General features: G+C 42.5%; 1 protein-coding gene across 1 annotated transcript; it reads right to left on the bottom strand.

Annotated features, from left to right (window-relative positions):
* Nucleotides 1-2,358: 2,358 nt before the first annotated feature.
* LOC126151124 (ankyrin-1-like) lies at nucleotides 2,359-17,191 on the bottom strand. The gene is made up of 3 exons (XM_049915921.1): nucleotides 16,668-17,191; nucleotides 13,664-13,791; nucleotides 2,359-2,729 (listed from the first exon to the last, which is right to left on the bottom strand). Exons 1-3 carry the CDS (start codon nucleotides 17,189-17,191, stop codon nucleotides 2,359-2,361), a joined length of 1,023 nt encoding a protein of 340 aa, XP_049771878.1.
* Nucleotides 17,192-18,187: the final 996 nt, after the last annotated feature.

Raw genomic sequence — 18,187 nt, 5'->3', positions numbered from 1 at the left:
TACTGTGTACAAACGGTTGATGTCATAAGAAAATGAAATACGTGTTGTCAGAACGTAATTGTTATATGTCGGTATGGTGGTGTCATCATTAAGGAGTAGGAAGTCAACCAATTATTTAGTGAAAGGTTTTATATTGGTGATGTGATGAAGACCTCTCGAAGCTTTCGTTGTGAGTGTTTCAAGATGTCCTGGGTTCGGAAGTGGGATTCGTCCAGTCCGAAATTGTCCGTTATAAAGTAATACAAATTTGTGACACCTGTTCTTTGCTGTACCAGATAATGGATGTGCTCGAACTAAAACTGTTTGTCGAACTTGAGATTTTCCAGTGCGACTTACCTTCTTTTGTAGCATTTCCTCTTCTCAGCTGACTCTTTTGTATTAGCCATTGCAATGTCAATCAGTTCACGATGACGTAGACGCTGTGACCAGGGGAAAGAAACAAGTTCTTTTATTTTGACTGGCGGATTTTTATTCTTCAAAACTAAATGTCGCGAGAGCAAAGTTGAATCAGTAGGAAGTGTATTAACGGTGTGCTGGGAAATCTGTCCCATTCAGTGTGTTGTTGGGACCGTCTGTTGGTGCTTCAAAGCTGTCAACCTTGTCTTTGATTACTCATCTGCATTGCCGGCCGTCTGCCCTTGATCAAATGGGCCTGTCACAATGCGTCCTTCCGGCTTTTTTTCTACGTCCTTCAGTTACTGTGTTCGTGAAGAGTCTCACTGAAAAAGGCGCAAAATCTGCATTACGAAACTCTGCACTTGGCCGGTGGCCACCCGAGCGAGAAGCAGAAGGCGTACTTCTGCGCATGCGCGGGCGTATCGAATCCGTCTGCTGGTTCTGTGATGCTGGCACCCTTTCTGCCTCCAGACGGCTGTCGCGCTGGACCTGTACCGTACGTTTTTGACAGCTCCGTCACTCTCTTAATAGTAACTGGTTCCAGAACAGAGGAGCGTTCCGTTCGCACAGCTAGGCTAACAAATTTCATTACAATCGCTGTAAGGTACAATGATTGTCACAATCTATCTGTGAAAATATATCATTTTAGATGTTTCACACAGGTAAATGAAGTCTAAACATGAAGATGAACACTATTCAGGGCCAACATTTTAATCGGAGTCATTTGTTTTGGAGACAAATGACATGTACAAATTAGATTGAAATCGGCCTGCTGTCTCGCAGGCGAATTGTTTGACGTACTGACTAGCCTCTAATTCGCATCGTGTAGCGTGTGCTTCACATACACATATTTACCAAAAGATGTGGGACATCTTGATTAAAAAATAGTCCGATCGTGCATGTGTAACGTCAGTCCCGGATGGCGCGTAAATATTTAAGCGGAATGTCTCAGCGACAGAACATGCAATTGCACGTCTGCTGGGATAAAGTTGGACGTTTTCAGGTGTAAACCCATCCCTTAAAAGATCCACCGTTGCACTGTTTATTTCTGCATCGATAGTAATGACAGCTTGAAAGTCAGCGGATGTTCCTACACCTGTCATTGAGACTTGCTGCAAAAATAATACATTACATGTATTAAATCATCTAGCGCACTAATTGTAACAGAGGTTGTTATCGAAGTAATGTTTAGTGTTAGTACATCGTGGGCTGCCATTAGAGAGATGTAGCGTGCTGTGACATAACTGCAGATGGTGTGAGCATGATGTGCTATGAGCACTGCTACAAATGTGACATTACAGTTAAACATGAAAAGTACTTGTGCGGTGCACGCACAGAAGTGAATTCAGTGTGAAGTCGGAAGTGAAGATACATTCTAACTAAACAGCTTATAAGGCAGTAATCTGAGTATGGTGCAGTTCGCAGTGATGTGATGTAGCAACATAGACACTGCTAGCAAATAGTTTGCAGTAATTAGGTAATGTAGCGGACTGGTGGAAAGAAGTGACGTTATTGCGGCTGGCCGATGTGTTACACAACAACCGCTATTCTCGCATTTGTCTCTTGGAAGAGATTGGGTGTTTACGTTTCGAAATACAGCCGGTTGTGAGAGACGTCGGCTGTGTTCTTGTAAGCTGTTTGAATATTGTATGTGGGACGAGAAACACAAGACCGAGAGGGAGAGAGAAGTGGAGTTTATTAATGATTGGGTGATTGTCAATTGTTGCTGAGCTTTTGCAGAAATTGCTTGTGAAATGATTTACAGAGTGAATTCTCCATAGGAAGGTTTGTCACGCTGGTTTACAGATATCTCCTGTTGTTGCAGTAGTTTTGGTGTTACTGGAGAAATTGTGTTGACTGCAAAAGGTAGAAATGAATAGAGAAAGTGTTAATTCTTCAATTTTTTTATTTTAATATCATGTAGAATGAAGTACATGATGTCATTTCCCCTACTGGCACGTATTAACGCTCTGTTAGCATCTGGACGAGCTGGTGATGGTTGTACCGCCTGGCGATGTCCAGGGGGGTCTGCCCATTATCGGCCCTCGCCCCCTTGTCGGCTCCGGCCTGCAGCAACGCAGCCGCCACTTCTTCGTGGCCATAGCATGCCGCACCGTGCAGCGGCGTCCGCACCCAGTGAGTCCTGGCGCTGGGGTCGGACGCCGCAGAGAGCAGCAGCCGCACCACAGCCGCGTGGCCGTTCAGTGCAGCCGAGTGCAGGGGGGTCCGCCCGCCCCCGCTTCTCGCCCCCACGTCCGCCCCAGCCGCGAGCAACGCCCGCACCTCCTCCACCTCCCCATCCCCAGCCGCCTGTATCAGCCTCCTGCCTCGCTCTGCATCAGAAAGCCTCCTGCACAAAACATCTACACACTTACTCCCTACTATCGAGACACACACACCAAATGAAAGAAACTGTCACAGCCGCAAAACTGCCAACAATTCTGAATACACTTCTTCCGAGCGACAAGTCACAAATCTAGAAATCTCGCTTCTGCGATACGGGTTAACCAGCGTATTACAGACAGATCCACAGCACTAGCCCATAATCAAAAACTTCAGCCATCTGCCATTAAAAATAGGTGCACTCCATCTCCTAACAAATTCATTTGGCACATTTCCTCATAATTCACTCCACAGATCCGCCTCCTTTCACCTCGGCATGCAGTTGCTACCCAATCCTTCATCTACATTCAAATACACCCCTGAAACTACCTTCTCTGGGTACCAATTCCTTCTCTCACTTAGGAAGAAAACACTGGAAACTAAACGCATCTGCAAGTACTGAAATACAATTTCCTCACCAGACAGCTAAGTCATTCAGACCAGTAACACGGAAATTTTCTGACATACCGACAAAAAATATAAAAGTCACTGCTTCGTACACAATAAGTTGGTCGACATATTTCAAATACAACAAGGGCACCAGGTCAACTCTCCCTGACACACACACACACACACACACACACACACACACAGTCCTCCTTAGCCATTTTCCACTTCTTGTCAATAATTTGTTAAACATTCATATTTCCTTTTGCCTGCTTTATTTGCTGAATTTTTATAGTTTCTTCTTTTAACAGTTGAACTCAGTATCTCCTGCATTAACCCAGGATTTCTATTTGGCCCTGTTTTTACCTATTTGACCTTTTTCTACCTTCTCTGAAAGCTACCGATTCATCCCCCAAAACTTTATTCTTTGTTTGTCATTGTCCTAGTTTGTTATTGTGTGTGGTGTAAGTCCATTGCTTCCTTCTCTAACACTAAATTTCTCACTTTTTTCATTGTAACATAACCTGTTGTGTTTGCATCCCAAACATGTCCCCACTTCCTACCTTTCCAAGTCTTGCATCTCATCCTGGCGTTCTATTGTTTTCTCCTTTGTTTCACGTTCTCTACGGAGCATACTGATTTTAATATCAGCAAGTGCTGCCTAATTAATACTATTATCCTGGATACCAAGTATACAATTCGACACTATCGAAGATGTTTTCAGTGTGCATGTAGCACATTTAGGTGTGTGTCATCTTATATTGAGCATTTTTAAAATTTGCTTTGCTTGTAAATATGTACTTCCTGCGCCAAATTACGCGTTATTACCAGCGTGATTTGTATGCATGAAAATTGAAAAAATTCTATTTGTTGCCTGCTCCTGATATAGTTTCAACACTAATTCTCTGTCTCTTCCATGACTGCCAGTCGACATGGGTGTGCTTCTGTTGCCTGCCTGAGGTGCAGGAGGGTTTTAAATGTTCAGTGGATTCCAAAGTCGATATCTGCAGCTGATTATCTTGGTCAATCAAAGCAGGAAGTACTTGACTCTCTATACAGGAGGGAATCAACATCTACATCTACATGGTTACTCTGCAATTCACACTGAAGTGCCTGGCAGAGGGTTCAATGAACCTGTTTCATAATATTTCTCTACCATTCCACTCTCAAATGGCGCTTAGGAAAGAGGAACACCTCAATCTTTCCATTGGAGCTCTGATTTCTCTTATTATGTTGATCATTTCGCCCTACATAGGTGGATGTCAACAAAATATTTTCCATCGGAAAAGAAAGCTGGCAATTGAAATTTCGTAAACAGATCTCGTCGCAAAGAAAACCGTCTGTTTCAGTGACTGCCACACCAACTCGCGTATCGTATCAGTGACACTCTCATCCATATTGCGCGATAACACGAAACGAACTGCCCTTCTTTGCACTTTTTCGCTGTCCTCCGCCAATCGTACCTGGTAAGGATCCCACACCGCGCAGCAATATTCCAGCAGAGGACGTACAAGTGTAATGTAGACTCTCTTTGGTAGGTTTGTCCCATCTTCTAAGTTTCTGCCAACAAAGCGCAGTCTTTGTTTCGCCTTTCCCACAATATTATCTATGTGGTCATTCCAATTTAAGTTGCTCGTAATTGTAATTCCTAGGTATTTAGTCGAATTGACAGCCCTTAAATTTTTCCGATTTATCGTATACCAAAAATTTTGCGGATTTCTCGTAGTACCCATGTCGATGACCTCGCACTTTTCTTTGTTTGGTGCCAATTGCCACTTCCCGCATCGTAAAGAAATTCTCTCTAGATCATTTTGTAATTGGAGTTGATCGTCTGATGATTTTACTAGACGGTAAATTACAGCATCATCTGCAAACAATCTAAGGGGGCAGCTCAGATTATCACCTAGATCATTTATGTAAATCAGGAACAGCAGAGGGCCTATGACACTACCTCGCGGAACGCCGTATATGACTTCTATTCTACTCGATGATTTGCCGTCTATCAGTATGAACTGTGACATCTCTGCGAGGAAATCAAGAATCCAGTCTCACAATAGAGACGATACTTCATATGTATTAAATTTGATTAATACTGGATGTATACGTGGACAAGGAAAAAATTCCCGGATTTTCCGCTTAAAAATACACTTTCTACCGCGTGAAAACACTTTTTCCGTCTTAAGGGACAGTATACTTTCCCTCGGAAGTGCAAAACTTATCAATCCTTTGAATGGTTATGGTTTTGGACATGGGCATAGAATTTCCTGGCACTTTAGAAAACGAAACTCAGGGAAAAAGACACGTTTTGGAAATATCTTTGATGTGCAGCAACATGTACGTTGCGTATTTTCGTATTACAACAGCACACATTGGAATTCCACCAAACACCACATGTTACTTTCCGAATCACTGATATCAAGATTGCGATGCGCTTTTGTAAGCCAGTCACAGCTCATGTCACGTGATCTCGCCAGCTTATGACAGCGAGTATTCAGAGCATAGGACGCGTGATGTAGTCAGCCAATAGCAACATCCCTGTTAAGCAGCGGTAACACACGAGTTAATGGCTTACATTAATACACATAGTGTTGCTACAAGAAAAGCAAAGCTTCCACATATAATATTGGTCACAAGGGTTAATAAGCTGCAAGAGAAGCTAGTCTTTCGATATAATGTTTATTTTTTGCGCGCGTTACACTTTAAGATACATCACACAAATGTGGCAGTAAAATTTTCAATAATGACATAAATGTTCTCCAGGGTTCGAAATTCTTCTACATGGCTTATCAAAGAGTTGATTTTTAAATGGAGTCAAACACTGTGATTTAAGAATTTCATGGTACATCCTCGTGCATAGTCCAACTTACGTTAAAAGATATTTACTTTGAAAGTAACGCTTTTCAAACCAACATTCGCAGTATTTTTCCACGACCTGCTGGAAACAGGTTCGTTCCAGCAGCTGCCGGAGAGCGCCAGGTAAGAGGCGCCCCGATCTTGCGCAGCTAACATGACGTAGGAAGCCCGTATGTACGTACATGTAAAACATTAAAAGATCTTACATTACGTTGTAAAAGCAGTAAGACGTCACAGGGTACTCCAAGAGATCAGAATTTCGTGAACCATACTAAAATGTGCACATTTAAACTGCAGCTTAAAGCGCACATTCGTAAGTCCAGATTCAGAAGTAAATTTTCTTGGAGTACCAGTGCTGTATTATCTCATGTTTGGTTCATTATTATGGCATAATGCCATACGTGCTAGGAGATGAAAACTTGCACTTGAAATGCAGCGACCTGTTGAAACTAGCCAGTACTGTGGAATTAAACATTTCGTTTCAAATACATTGGATGCCTCTGCGGAAAAGGTTAATGAAAGCCAAATTTCTTTAGCAAACAGACAAAAATAACTTCATTGTTCTGCAAGGCGATTGGTGCTTGACTGTCAGAAAGGTGGAAACAAAATAAAGTCTGAAACTAATAGCGTATATCAGCCTTTGGTAATTATGAGAATGTATTTTAATTCACTTGATACCTCCCGGCCAAAGATATCCGTTTTGCTTTCATGTGACGCGAGAGTAAACGAAGGAGAAACAGCAAAACCACTGAACGTTAACACGGGCCACGTGGAGAATGCCCACTGTAGTTCAGACTTCTCTGCGCATCAGCCTCGGATCTACGATATTTGCGAATCGCGTCAACACAAAAAAAAATCGAATTTTCAAAAGTACCCTATGTGCATCTTGTGAAACACATCATTCTGAAAAATTTGAAACAAAAACATACGTGTTCGAGAAAATATAAGACATGTTATTTGGCCTTAAGTGTGCCTAAGTGCAGTGCCACGCCTCTTCGTACAGCGTTCTCCTATCGCACGTCACTGTATTTCGCTCTGTGGATTTGAAACGTGTATATTTTGTAAGCGATGACATTAAACTATATTCAGGACTGTGGAAATAGAAATGTCCTATGGTGCCTCTCCTGCTCCCAGTCAGCCAGTTTGACAGCCTGCCCCTCTTTATTTTTTAAAAAACTCGCCATTAATAGCGGATGGGATTATTTGTGATCGGGAGAACAAGAACTCCTCAGAAAATTTGGACTCTTTATTGCCTAATAGCTAACAACTTCCTGTTTTGTGTGACAAAAGTAAAATATAGGATGCATAAAATCAATATAGACAAGAGACAAGCAAGAAAGTACACATTTCAATACTTACCTCCTAACATTTTTTCTGTCTAATCTTGCTACAGCTTTAAATGGCGTGCTTTGCTTTCTGCACAAGAATCTATTACCTCACCAAAGTTCGTCAAACTTTTTGCTGCATGAAAAATCGAAATTTCGTTATCTAATACTGAAAAAGCTGTTAATACAAATAATACCCAAGACTGGTGTGGTTTCTGGATCTGATTACGTCAGGCCTTTCTAATATTGTAGCAAATTTTGTAACACACACACCAAATTAGCGAGACTGTTTTGGCACAAATGGTCATTTTTAAAACACGACAGAATATAATTCACTAAGTACCAATATCAAATGTCTATTAGGCCTACAACAAGCAAAAAGCTTTATGTTAGGAAATAGTTTCACACTTCATTCATACGCACCAGTTTCACAAGCATGAGATCGGAAAGTAGTATTCCGAAATTCTTATATAAATTTGGAATAGTCTCGTTGTTCCATAATTTGTGTGATGTCCCCCTTTATTCTGCTTCCTCGTTCTAACAATCTTCTCATCACCAATTCTGTGGACATTCCTGCCACTGTCAAAATTTGTTGGCCGATTAACTTCAGTAACCCTGCCTGAATCACCGGTTTAGTTACCCCGCGATTGTTCTGCCATTAGGCGTTGTTACAAATTCGTACAAAACGTTTTCTGCGTTACTTCCGAATCAGAACTTAAGCAGCTGCTAGCCGGCGACTGTACAACTGGTCCTTACTAGTGTAGCAATCTGGGCAGAAAGTTCCTGTCAAAATTTCATTTTCTTGGATGACAACGAGAAGATAATACGTAATCTTACCCACTTGTTATTCCTGCAGTCGTTTATTTCCATTCTGGTAGACTCAATCTATGGATTTCGCTACGAATTATAACAAAGCTGATCATTCGAAAACCCAATCAACCACATAATCAGGCAGCGACTGGCATTCATCCGTTCGGCTTTACTCCGCCCCATCCCCTTTTGTCTGCAGAAAGTTTATTTTCTAGATGCGATGAGGATTCTCCTGGCAGAGACATCACGTACACTAAGCACGTATTCAAAAATCAACTTACGATTCATTCAGAAATGAACTTAAAATGTGTTCAGAAACCAAGAAGAATGCGTTTCAAAATCACATAAATGATCGATAGATTAACGTGCACTGGATGCTAGGCACTTTGTGAAACAAGTTTTTTGTCCTTGAGAATATGAATTTGGCGCCCCCTTTTCCTGGTACCTATCTAGCTGCTTGCTGCGACTGCTTGCACAGCGAAGAGCCACATTCCTGTAGCCGGAAGCGGGAGAATCTGCTTCTCAAACGCGACTCAACTGCGCATGCGCATGAGCTCGCTCGTAACTGCTAACACGAATGTAATGTAAACAGTTGTGACTTCACGGTCATCGGAAGGAATTTGTTGTTATGAAGTATTGCACAGTCTTCCTAAAGCCTTTGACACATTTTGCTGTTGGCAGACGCTTGCATGAGGACTCTGTGTCGTCGTCGTATATGGCGCATTTCGTTTGCATTTTAAGTTATTTTGGTTTTTTCTCTCGTTAAGTTTCATTGTTGCAATATTATTATGCAGTTGCGGGATACAGTAATATCATTTGTTTGAGTAACGGTTCTTCCCAGTCAGAATTACAATAATTTAACTGAAAACTAAAACAATGAAAAATTCCCAGAATTCTAAAAAATTCCCGGGTTTTTCCTGGTTTTCTCCCGGATGAAAAAGTTCCCGGGTTTTTCCCAGATCTCCCGGTTGTCCCGGGTCGTATACACCCTGTAGAAGATGAAAACGTGCCCTTGAAATGCAGCGAACAGTTGAAACTAGCCAATAGTGTGGAATTGAAGACTTTGTTTCAAACAAACTGGCTGCCTCAGCGGAAAAGATCAATAAAAGCCAAATTACTTCAGCAAAGCGACAAAAGTAACTTCATTGTTCTGCAAGATAATTAATGCTTGACTGTCAGATAGGTGGAAATTGTATTAACATCTGGAACTAATGACATATTTTAGTCTTCCATAATTGTGTGAATGTATATTAATTCGCTTGATATCTCCCAGCCACAGAAACCACCCTTTTTCATTTGACATGAGAACAGTGAACGAAGAGGAAACAGCAAAGTCACTAAATGTGAACACAGATCACGTGGAGCTCCCTTTCGTACCGGGGCAATACTAGACGGTTAGATGGTGGCGCCCCCCCCCCCCCCCCCCGCTCCACCCCTCCCTCGAGCGCTTGAGATAGGGCGTCAAGAAAAACTTTTCAAAAAATGTTCATTTTGTATAGCACTTCTTCCTGAAGAGTCCTATGCATAAAACATATAACTTCGAAGAAATTTTAGACGCGTTATTTGGTCTTAAGTGTGCCGAAGTGCGGTGCCACGCCTTTTAACACAGCTTTCTCTTACTGCACTGCACGTCACTGCACTTCGCACTCTGGAACTCAAATGTGTATTTTGTATTTTGTAACGGATGCCATCGAACTACATTCAGGACAGCGGAAATTAAAATGTCCTTTGTTTTTTAAACAAAAGAACCTCGCAATTAATACTGGATGGAATTATTTGTAACCGGAAGAAGAACTCTTCAGAAAATTTGGATTCTTTATTGCCTAATAGCTAATAACTTTCTGTTCGGTGTCATAAAATGAAGTATAGGATACACAAAACCAGATGAGACAAGCAAGACACTACATATTTCTTCAATCCTTGCGTTCTTTTCTCACTAATCTTGCTCTAGCTTTACATGCCGTGCTTTCCTTTCTGCGAAAGAATCTGTTACCTCATGAAAATTCGTCAAATGTTTTGCTACATGAAAAATCGAAATGTCGTCGTCTAGTACTCGAAAAGCTTTTAATACAAATAGTACCAAGGACTGGTGAGGTTTCTTGATCTCATTACGTCTATAGTCACTGTTTGGAGGACGAAAGAAAATAGGACTTTCTAATATTGCAGCAGCTGTAACACACCAAACAAGCGAGATTGTTTTGGTAATAATGGTCATTTTTATAATACGGCAGAATATAACTCTGCCAAGTAATAATATGAAATGCCTGTTTGGCCTACTACAAGCAAAAGGCTTTATGTTAGGAAATAGTTTCATGTTTCATTCATAAGCTCCAGTTTCTTAAGCATGAGCTCGAAAAGTAGAAAAGTAGTAGTACGAAATTTTTGTATAAATTTGGAACTGCCCCGTTTCTTCTCCTTCCTCGTTCTAACAAAATCTTCTCATCCCTAATTCTGTAACTTTTCCTATCATTGTCAAGGCTCATTCTCCAGTTAACTCTACTAACTCTGCCAGAATCACCGGTTTAGTAATTATTCAGCGATTATTCTCCGGTTAGGCGTTATTACGTGTTCGTACAACGCGTTTTCCGCGCTACGCCCAGAATGGAACTTAAGCGGCTGCTAACCAGGAAGTGTGCAACTTGCCCTCTCTAGTGAAGCTAGCTGGTCAAAAACTTTGTCGAACTTTCATTTTCTTTGATACAGCGACAAGATAATACGTTAATATTTCGTATCTGTTATTCCTGTTGGTCGTTCATTTCCACTCTGGTAGTCTGAATCTATGGACGTAGCTATTCGCTCATCATCTGCATACCAGTCAGTCACATACACACACTACATTCACCCGTGCGGCTTTATTCCACTCAGCTCGTGTAGCCCCGTCCCCTTTGGTCTGCAGGAAAGTTTATTTCCAGGTGCGACGAGGAATCCCCTGGCAGGTACATCACGTACACTATGCACGCATTCAAGAATCAACTTATGATTCATTCAGAGATCAACTTAGAATGTGATCAAGAATGTTCAAAAAGCAAAAGGGATGAGCTTCAAACTCTTTTGAATAATCGATAGACCAATGTGCTCTAGATGCTAGGTGCTTTGTGAAACAAGGTTATTTTTCCTCAACAATACGAATTTTCCCCCCTCGCCACCGAAATTGCCGCCTGGTTCAGATACTCCGATTTGCTGCGTACAGAATGAAGCGACAGTTCTGTTTCCAGAAGCGAGAGAAGGTACTACTCAGACACGACTCAACTGCGCATGCGCATGATTCCGCTCGTAACTGCTTAAATGAATCCAATGTAAACAGTTGTGACATCACGCTCATCGGTGGTAATTTGTTGTAACGAAGTACTGCATTGCCTTCTTACAGCCTTTCACACATTTTGCTGTTGGCAGTCGCTTGTATGAGCGCTGTGTGTTTTTTGTTTATATATGAAGCATTTCCTTTGCAATTTAAATTTCATTCCCTCGTTCATATTTTGTTGCTGCAGTATTATTCTGCAGTAGCGGGATACAGTAATGTCCTTTGTTAGAGTATCGGTTATTACCAGTCAAAATGACAAAAAATTGACTGAAAACTAAATCAATGAAAAACTCCCGGGATTCTAGAAAATTCCCGTTTTTCCCGGTTTTCTCACAGATGAAAAAATTCCTGGGACTTTCCCAGATCTCCCGGGCCATATATACCATGTAATAGTCTCTTGTTAGGAATGGTATCAAAACCCTTCTGGAAATCTAGGAATATGGAATCGATCTTAGATCCCTCGTCGACAGCACTCATTACTTCATGGGAATAAATAGCTAGCTGTGTTGCACAAGAACGATATTTTGTGAATCAGTGTTGGTTATGTATCAATAAGTCATTTTCTTCAAGGTGAGTCATAATGTTCGAGTACAGTATATTCTCCAAAATCCTACTGCAAATTGAGGTCAGTAATATGTGTCTGTAATTCAATAGGTTACTCCTATTTCCATGCTTGAGTATTGGTGTGACCTGTGCTACTTTCCAGTCTTTAGGAACAGACCTTTCGTCAAGTGAACGGTTGTATATGATTGCTAAGAAAGGCACTATTGTGTCTGCATACTCTGAAAGGAACCTGATTCGTACTCCATCTGGACCAGAAGACTCGCCTTTCTTAAGTGATTTGAGTTGCTTCACAACACGTAAAATATGTACTTTTATGTCACTCATGCTAACAGCTGTTCTGGTTTTGAATTCTTGAATAGTTACTTTGCCTTTTTTCGTGAAGGAATTAAGGAAAATTGTATTTAGTAACTCCGCTCTAGTGGCAGCACCATCATTGTGGAAACTCTGCTGTTGGTTTTTTTTTTATATATATATATATATATATATTTCAGTAGGACCAACTATCTTTGCCCACGTCGGTTGCTGTTTTCTAAAAATAAAAGTTAACTATGCCATGGAATTATGCAAAACTTCTCCTCGGTGAACCAAACCCACTACTCATGACACCTTGTGACCTCCATCATCCATCAGTTTGTTTAAGAGTGATGAGCCATACAGTGCTGTACGCATCTCCACTCAGCCACACCCACTGCATTTCTCACTTCTCGAGAGCAGATGCCTCAACCATTAGACCAGCTGAGTGCGTTTGCTGCCGTAGATGGAATTACCATTGTGGATGATGTTTTTTACCCATGATTTACTAATACTACCGCCAGAGGTTCTCATGTACATCCTCTGCAGTAGGGTAACATCCACCGATTCGATTTCCCTTTTGCTGCTCTTCCCACAAGTCCCCCGGGATAAACTCTAGTGCAAGTGTCGATGAGACACAGAGTCAGAAGTGGATGTGTACTCAGGCAGCCGACTGCTCAAGGAGACTGCCTGCAATAAGCAGCAAATCTGCACAGATTTCCAATAGTCACTACAGATGTAACTGACCAGGGAACCATTTAAGGAATATTCGAATTACATTTTAAGATATACCCAAAACAAGCTGTATCCTCATTACTGTACTAAATATTAACTTTTTGTCATTATTACTTCTATTTCTGTTTACCTTATTTTCGCCATCTCTTCCTCAGTGTCTTCAATAACTTATATCTACAACCATTCACATAGGTTTTGTTGAGTGGAATTGTGTGAAAAATCCCGTTTCCACACCCATTTCGTTCAGAATCAATTTGTAAGACACAATATCATCACTAAAAACAAAATCTAGATTCAACACATCAATATATAAAGAATCTTTGGAAATGGGTATGATTTGTATGGGACACTTCCTACGCAACTACAGTTGAGTGACTCTGAACTGAACGTAATTCTCACTGCAAATACAGAGAACGAGAAATCTTCTGCATATGTGCTCAATCTTCAAAATATCATAGCCAAAAAAATGAGAAAGGAGTAATGTTTAATGACAACTGTAACCTCCATCCAAAAACTGATGGAATCTGTATTTTATTTTATTTACTATATCGGCTGGTTACTGCCAAAATAAGCAGTACTGCGAGGGTAAGACTTGGGCACGTGTGGTAACACAACTCACCGGAAGCGAGAGGTGGCTGCGTCATCAGGTGGAGGGGTGTGTCGGGCAGACGTGTGAGGCGCAGCTGCAGCAGGAGTCCGGCTGTGGCCGCTGTGGGGTTGACGGTCAGAGTTGTGGCGGTCGTCGAGCTGCACAGAGAAACACTGTGTGGGTGGGCGTGTTCACACAGTGCCAACAACACCAGCCCGTCACTTAATGTGACTGTGCCACTAATTAACTGGTCTTTTTCTGCACTACTTCTGCCATATTCCCCATTGGCGTAGCTTAAGATGCAAAACAACAAATTGTTCACAATGAAGCATAAACCAAATCCCAAATATAAGGGCCAACAATTTTGCTGCCCCGACAGAACAACTATCAGACAGAATTTAGAAGCAGTTAAAGTCAACTGGCTGCTACTTTTGGTTGTGAGGTAATTTGAAAACTGATATATGGATGCTGAATTATATCACTGGAGGGAGATAGAGAGAGAGAGAGAGAGAGAGAGAGAGAGAGAGAGAGAGAGAGAGAGAGAGAGAGAAACAAACTGATAAGTTGGGGGATCAACTTACTGTTGAAACTACATGGTCATGGATATGCAGGCGCTGTTTATTGTGAAGCCTGAGGGAATGAAGAAGATGGACAAGAATTACAAGAGCTATGCTATAAAAGTTATCAAGAGTATATTCAAAATCTGCATGTGAGTAAAGCAAATACAACTGTATATATGCATGTAATGTCTCCACAGTTTGATTCATTGAAAAGACAGCAGTGGTGATGTGTTTCTTAAACAACAATTTTCGTGTTGAGCAGTTTGCAGTAGACGCCACCATTAAAAGAAAAAAATGGGTTATGCAGTGTATGCAATTTTATCTGATGGACAACGTTTACAACTTGTGAAGTAACCTGTAGTCTATTGAATATGGTTTTTTTTTAATTGAAAAGCAAACAAAATAGACTTGTATGGAGCATATGTATCCGAGAGACAGAGGCAACAAATGATAGCTGGATGAAAAGTCATATCAATACTGACGTTGTGGGAGATATGTCGTATACCTGTAGGTGGACAGCGAATATAATCTGCTATATCCCAGTAGCAGAAAACCTGATAGGATTCCCTGGACGACCTCGTAACGCCACAGGGAACTTCAAACAAGAAAGGGGGCGGGGGGGGGGGGGGGGGAGAGAGATTGCCTGTCTGTTTAGTGAAAGGGAATGCACGGAAAATATTCAGGGCGATAGTTGAACAGAGACGAGAAGGAAATGTGATTGTAAGGTACAGGCTTGAGTGCAACAATATTATTGTGCTGGCTGGAGTATTCTCTTCTTGTTTGCCCCCAGTGTGCACGACTAGCCCCAGTGCTCATAGCTCCTGCTTTACTGGACATCTCATCTCAGGGAGTCATACCCTGCTCTTTGGGGCCAGTCACTTAGGGGTAACGTCTTTTTTAGTAATCAGGAAAGTCCTCAGTCCCAGCTTTGAACTTCACAGTCGCTTAAATTTTGAATAAGAATCATCAGCATTGGTGTCTGAAGACTTCCAGCATAAGGTGTCACCCTCTTTCAGCCAACAGCCTTTCCAAAGAGGGCGGAGGGGCCGACAGAGGTCGGAAACTGGTCCTAAATGAGGAAGAATTGGCAATGATCAACAACGTGAGGATACAGAAGGAAATGTAAACCACTGCTTAAAGATACATAACGTCCGTCAATGAGGCATGTGATTCAATAAGTCTGTGCTGTACAGACTCTCCACTGGGAAGACTAATCCCCCATTCAAACCTCCAGGCGAGGAGGCCCAAGGGGGAGGTGACCATGAGAAAAAAGTTGAGTAATCAACAAAAGGATAACGTTCTACGAGTCGTGATGTGGAAAGTTAGGAATTTGTATGTGGTTGGGAAGCTAGAAAATAAGAAAAGGGAAATGCTGAGGACGTATCTAGCTGTAGTGGGTGTCAGTGACGCGGAAAGGAAAGAAAAGTAAAGTAAAGGAAAGGAAAGGAAAGGAAAGGATTGCTGGTCACATGAGAATAGGGTAGTAGCAACAGCAGCAGATAACAGGAGTAGGGTTCAGTATCAATAGAAAGGCAGGGCAGAAAGTGAGATACTGTGAACGGATGAGTATAGATGTTCTCGTGAAAATGGAAGAAAAGAAGGCATAAGGTATAGACAACATTCAATCACAAGTTCTAAAATCATTGGAGGAGGTGGCAAAAGGTCTATTCTCACTCTTGTGTAGAATGTATGAGTCTGGCAATATACAATCTGACTTTGAGAGAAATATAATCTGCACGATTTGGAAAACTGCAAGAGCAGAGAAGTGTGAGAATTATCGGACAATCAGCTTAACAGCTCAAGCATCCCAGTTGCTAAGAAGGATAATACACAGGAGAACGGAAAAGAAAATTGACGTTCTGTAATGTTCATAGGATTTGTGGTCCTGGCGAAAGCGTTCGCAATATCAAATGTTGCAAGATGTTTGAAATTCTGGGAAAAATACGAGTAAGCCAGAGGAAGTCGAGTAATTTGCAGTATGTACAAGAGGCAAGAAGGTAAAGTAAGAGTGGAAGACCAAGAACGAAGCACTCGGGTTAAAAAGGGTCAGACAGAGATGTAATCTTTCGCCTCTACTGTTCAATCTATATACCGAAGAAGCGATGACGGAAATAATGGAAAGATTGAAGTGGAATTAAAAGTCAGGATGAAATGATAAGATTTGTTGATGACTGATTCCCTCAGTGACAGTGAAGAAGAATTACAGGGTTTGCTGAATGGAATGAACAGTGTAATGAATACAGAATATGGAATCAGAGTAAATCAGAGAAAGGCGAAATTGATAGAAGCAGTAGAAGTGTAAACAGCGAGAGACTTAGCATCGTGACTGACGATCAGTAAGTAGATGACGTTAAGGTGCTATGCAACTTAGGCAGGAAAGAAACCCATGACGAACAAAGCAAGGACGACGTCAAATTCACACTAGCACTGCCAAAAAGGGAATCGTGCTTGCCTGGCTTCTGCTGTTGGCTCACTGAGGAGACGGATGACTCGGTTGACTTCTTGCGGGTACTCGAGCACAGCGTCCGCCCAGCCCCGCGTGGTCCTTTATGAAGGCGACGGCAGCCCTGGTGGCGTCCGGGCACGAGTGCCTCACTGCCGTGACGGCCGTCGCCGCTGCGGTCTCGACGGCCAACTGCGAGATCAGCTGCCGCTCGCAGGCAGCCTTGAGGCCCGACAAGCCGTACTTCTCGCCCGCCACCAGCAACTGGGGGGCCGTGTCGGGCAGCTGGGGGGCCTGCAGGGTATACGTGTAGGCCACCAGGAGCCTCAGCACCGGGCCCTCCACGTCGTCGATGCTCACCTGGCCGCAGCTGGCCTCCAGCACGTCGTGCGCGCACATCGCTGCGAACACGGGGCTCGCGGCTGCCAACACGGCCCTGTGAGCCGCCACCCTCGTGTCGCCCGCCACCAGCGTCACCAGGGCGCCTTCACCCCCGTCTGGCAGGGCGGCCAGGGCCTCGGTTGTGGTGTTCTGAACCTCCGTAACTGCCGACATGGCGGGCGGTCCTGAAACACAGTGCCACTGAGCAGCCCTCACACTGCACCCTCAACACTTGTACGACGCGCATGCAGACCTGTATGAAATGAAACAACAGCTGGTGAGTGTTGTCCACCCTAAATCAACTGCAACGTCACCAGTTTCCTTAACATGACAAGGGTCCGTTCTGCTTCGTGATCACCTACGGTTTGTAACTACCAGCGCAGTGCTACGATAGACTGCTTTCACCTTCTAAAAATGTTATCGCTCTCAGTCAAAAGATGGTTTATTTATGTCATAGCAAAAAAATTGGCAAAGCAACAAACGTCTTTCAGCCCTAAAGTTACAGGACTTATATTTAAATCCAAGCTCATGGCACCTCTGAGAAAAATTTTCTTCCTCCTTATCTCAGGTTCCACAGATCAGTGACACATCAGAAGCAATGTACATGTAATGCAGAAATCAGTTTCCTCGGTGAATGTCTCAGGGTAGGCACGATTAAACTTGACCGGCCGCCTTGACCGAGCGGTTTTAGTCGCTTCAATCCGGAACCGCGCGCCTGCTACGGTCGCAGGTTCGAATCCTGCCTCGGGTATGGATGTGTGTGATGTCCTTAGGTTAGTTAGGTTCAAGTAGTTCTAGGTTCTATTGAACTGATGACCTCCGATGTTAAGTCCAATAGTGCTCAGAGCCATTTGAACCCTTCTGAACCACTGTAAGAGTCTAAATTCATTAGTATGTTTAACTCTCCTTTTAACAGACTGATATCTTTGTCTTCTTCCTTAAGAAAAAGATTCAGCACCCACCTCCGTGGTAAACAATGCTGCATAATACATTTATAAATCATGTCGCCATTTTATCCGAATGTTGCAAGCTATGGTGTACCCAGGTATTTCCAGGTTGAGCAGTTTAGGAATGAAACTCGTTACCTCCATTTCCAGAACGTGTGTTGTGGAACTTTCGCACAAATATATATTTCTATCTCCTTTTGGCGTGGACGTGTTTGTATAGCAT

Source organism: Schistocerca cancellata, chromosome 2, assembly GCF_023864275.1.
Source record: "Schistocerca cancellata isolate TAMUIC-IGC-003103 chromosome 2, iqSchCanc2.1, whole genome shotgun sequence".
NCBI lineage: Eukaryota > Metazoa > Arthropoda > Insecta > Orthoptera > Acrididae > Schistocerca > Schistocerca cancellata.
Note: the sequence above shows the minus strand (reverse complement) of the source record. Positions and strands in the feature narration are given on the sequence as shown.

Bases quoted from the DNA above. Each gene is read 5' to 3' on its own strand.
- LOC126151124 (XM_049915921.1), bottom strand. From the start codon at position 17,191: ATGTCGGCAGTTACGGAGGTTCAGAACACCACAACCGAGGCCCTGGCC. The intron at 13,792-16,667 runs GTGAGCCAACAG...TTCTCTGTGCAG, and splicing joins CCGAGTCATCCGTCTCCTCA to CTCGACGACCGCCACAACTC. The intron at 2,730-13,663 runs GTGAGTTGTGTT...TTTCTGATGCAG, and splicing joins GCAGCCACCTCTCGCTTCCG to AGCGAGGCAGGAGGCTGATA.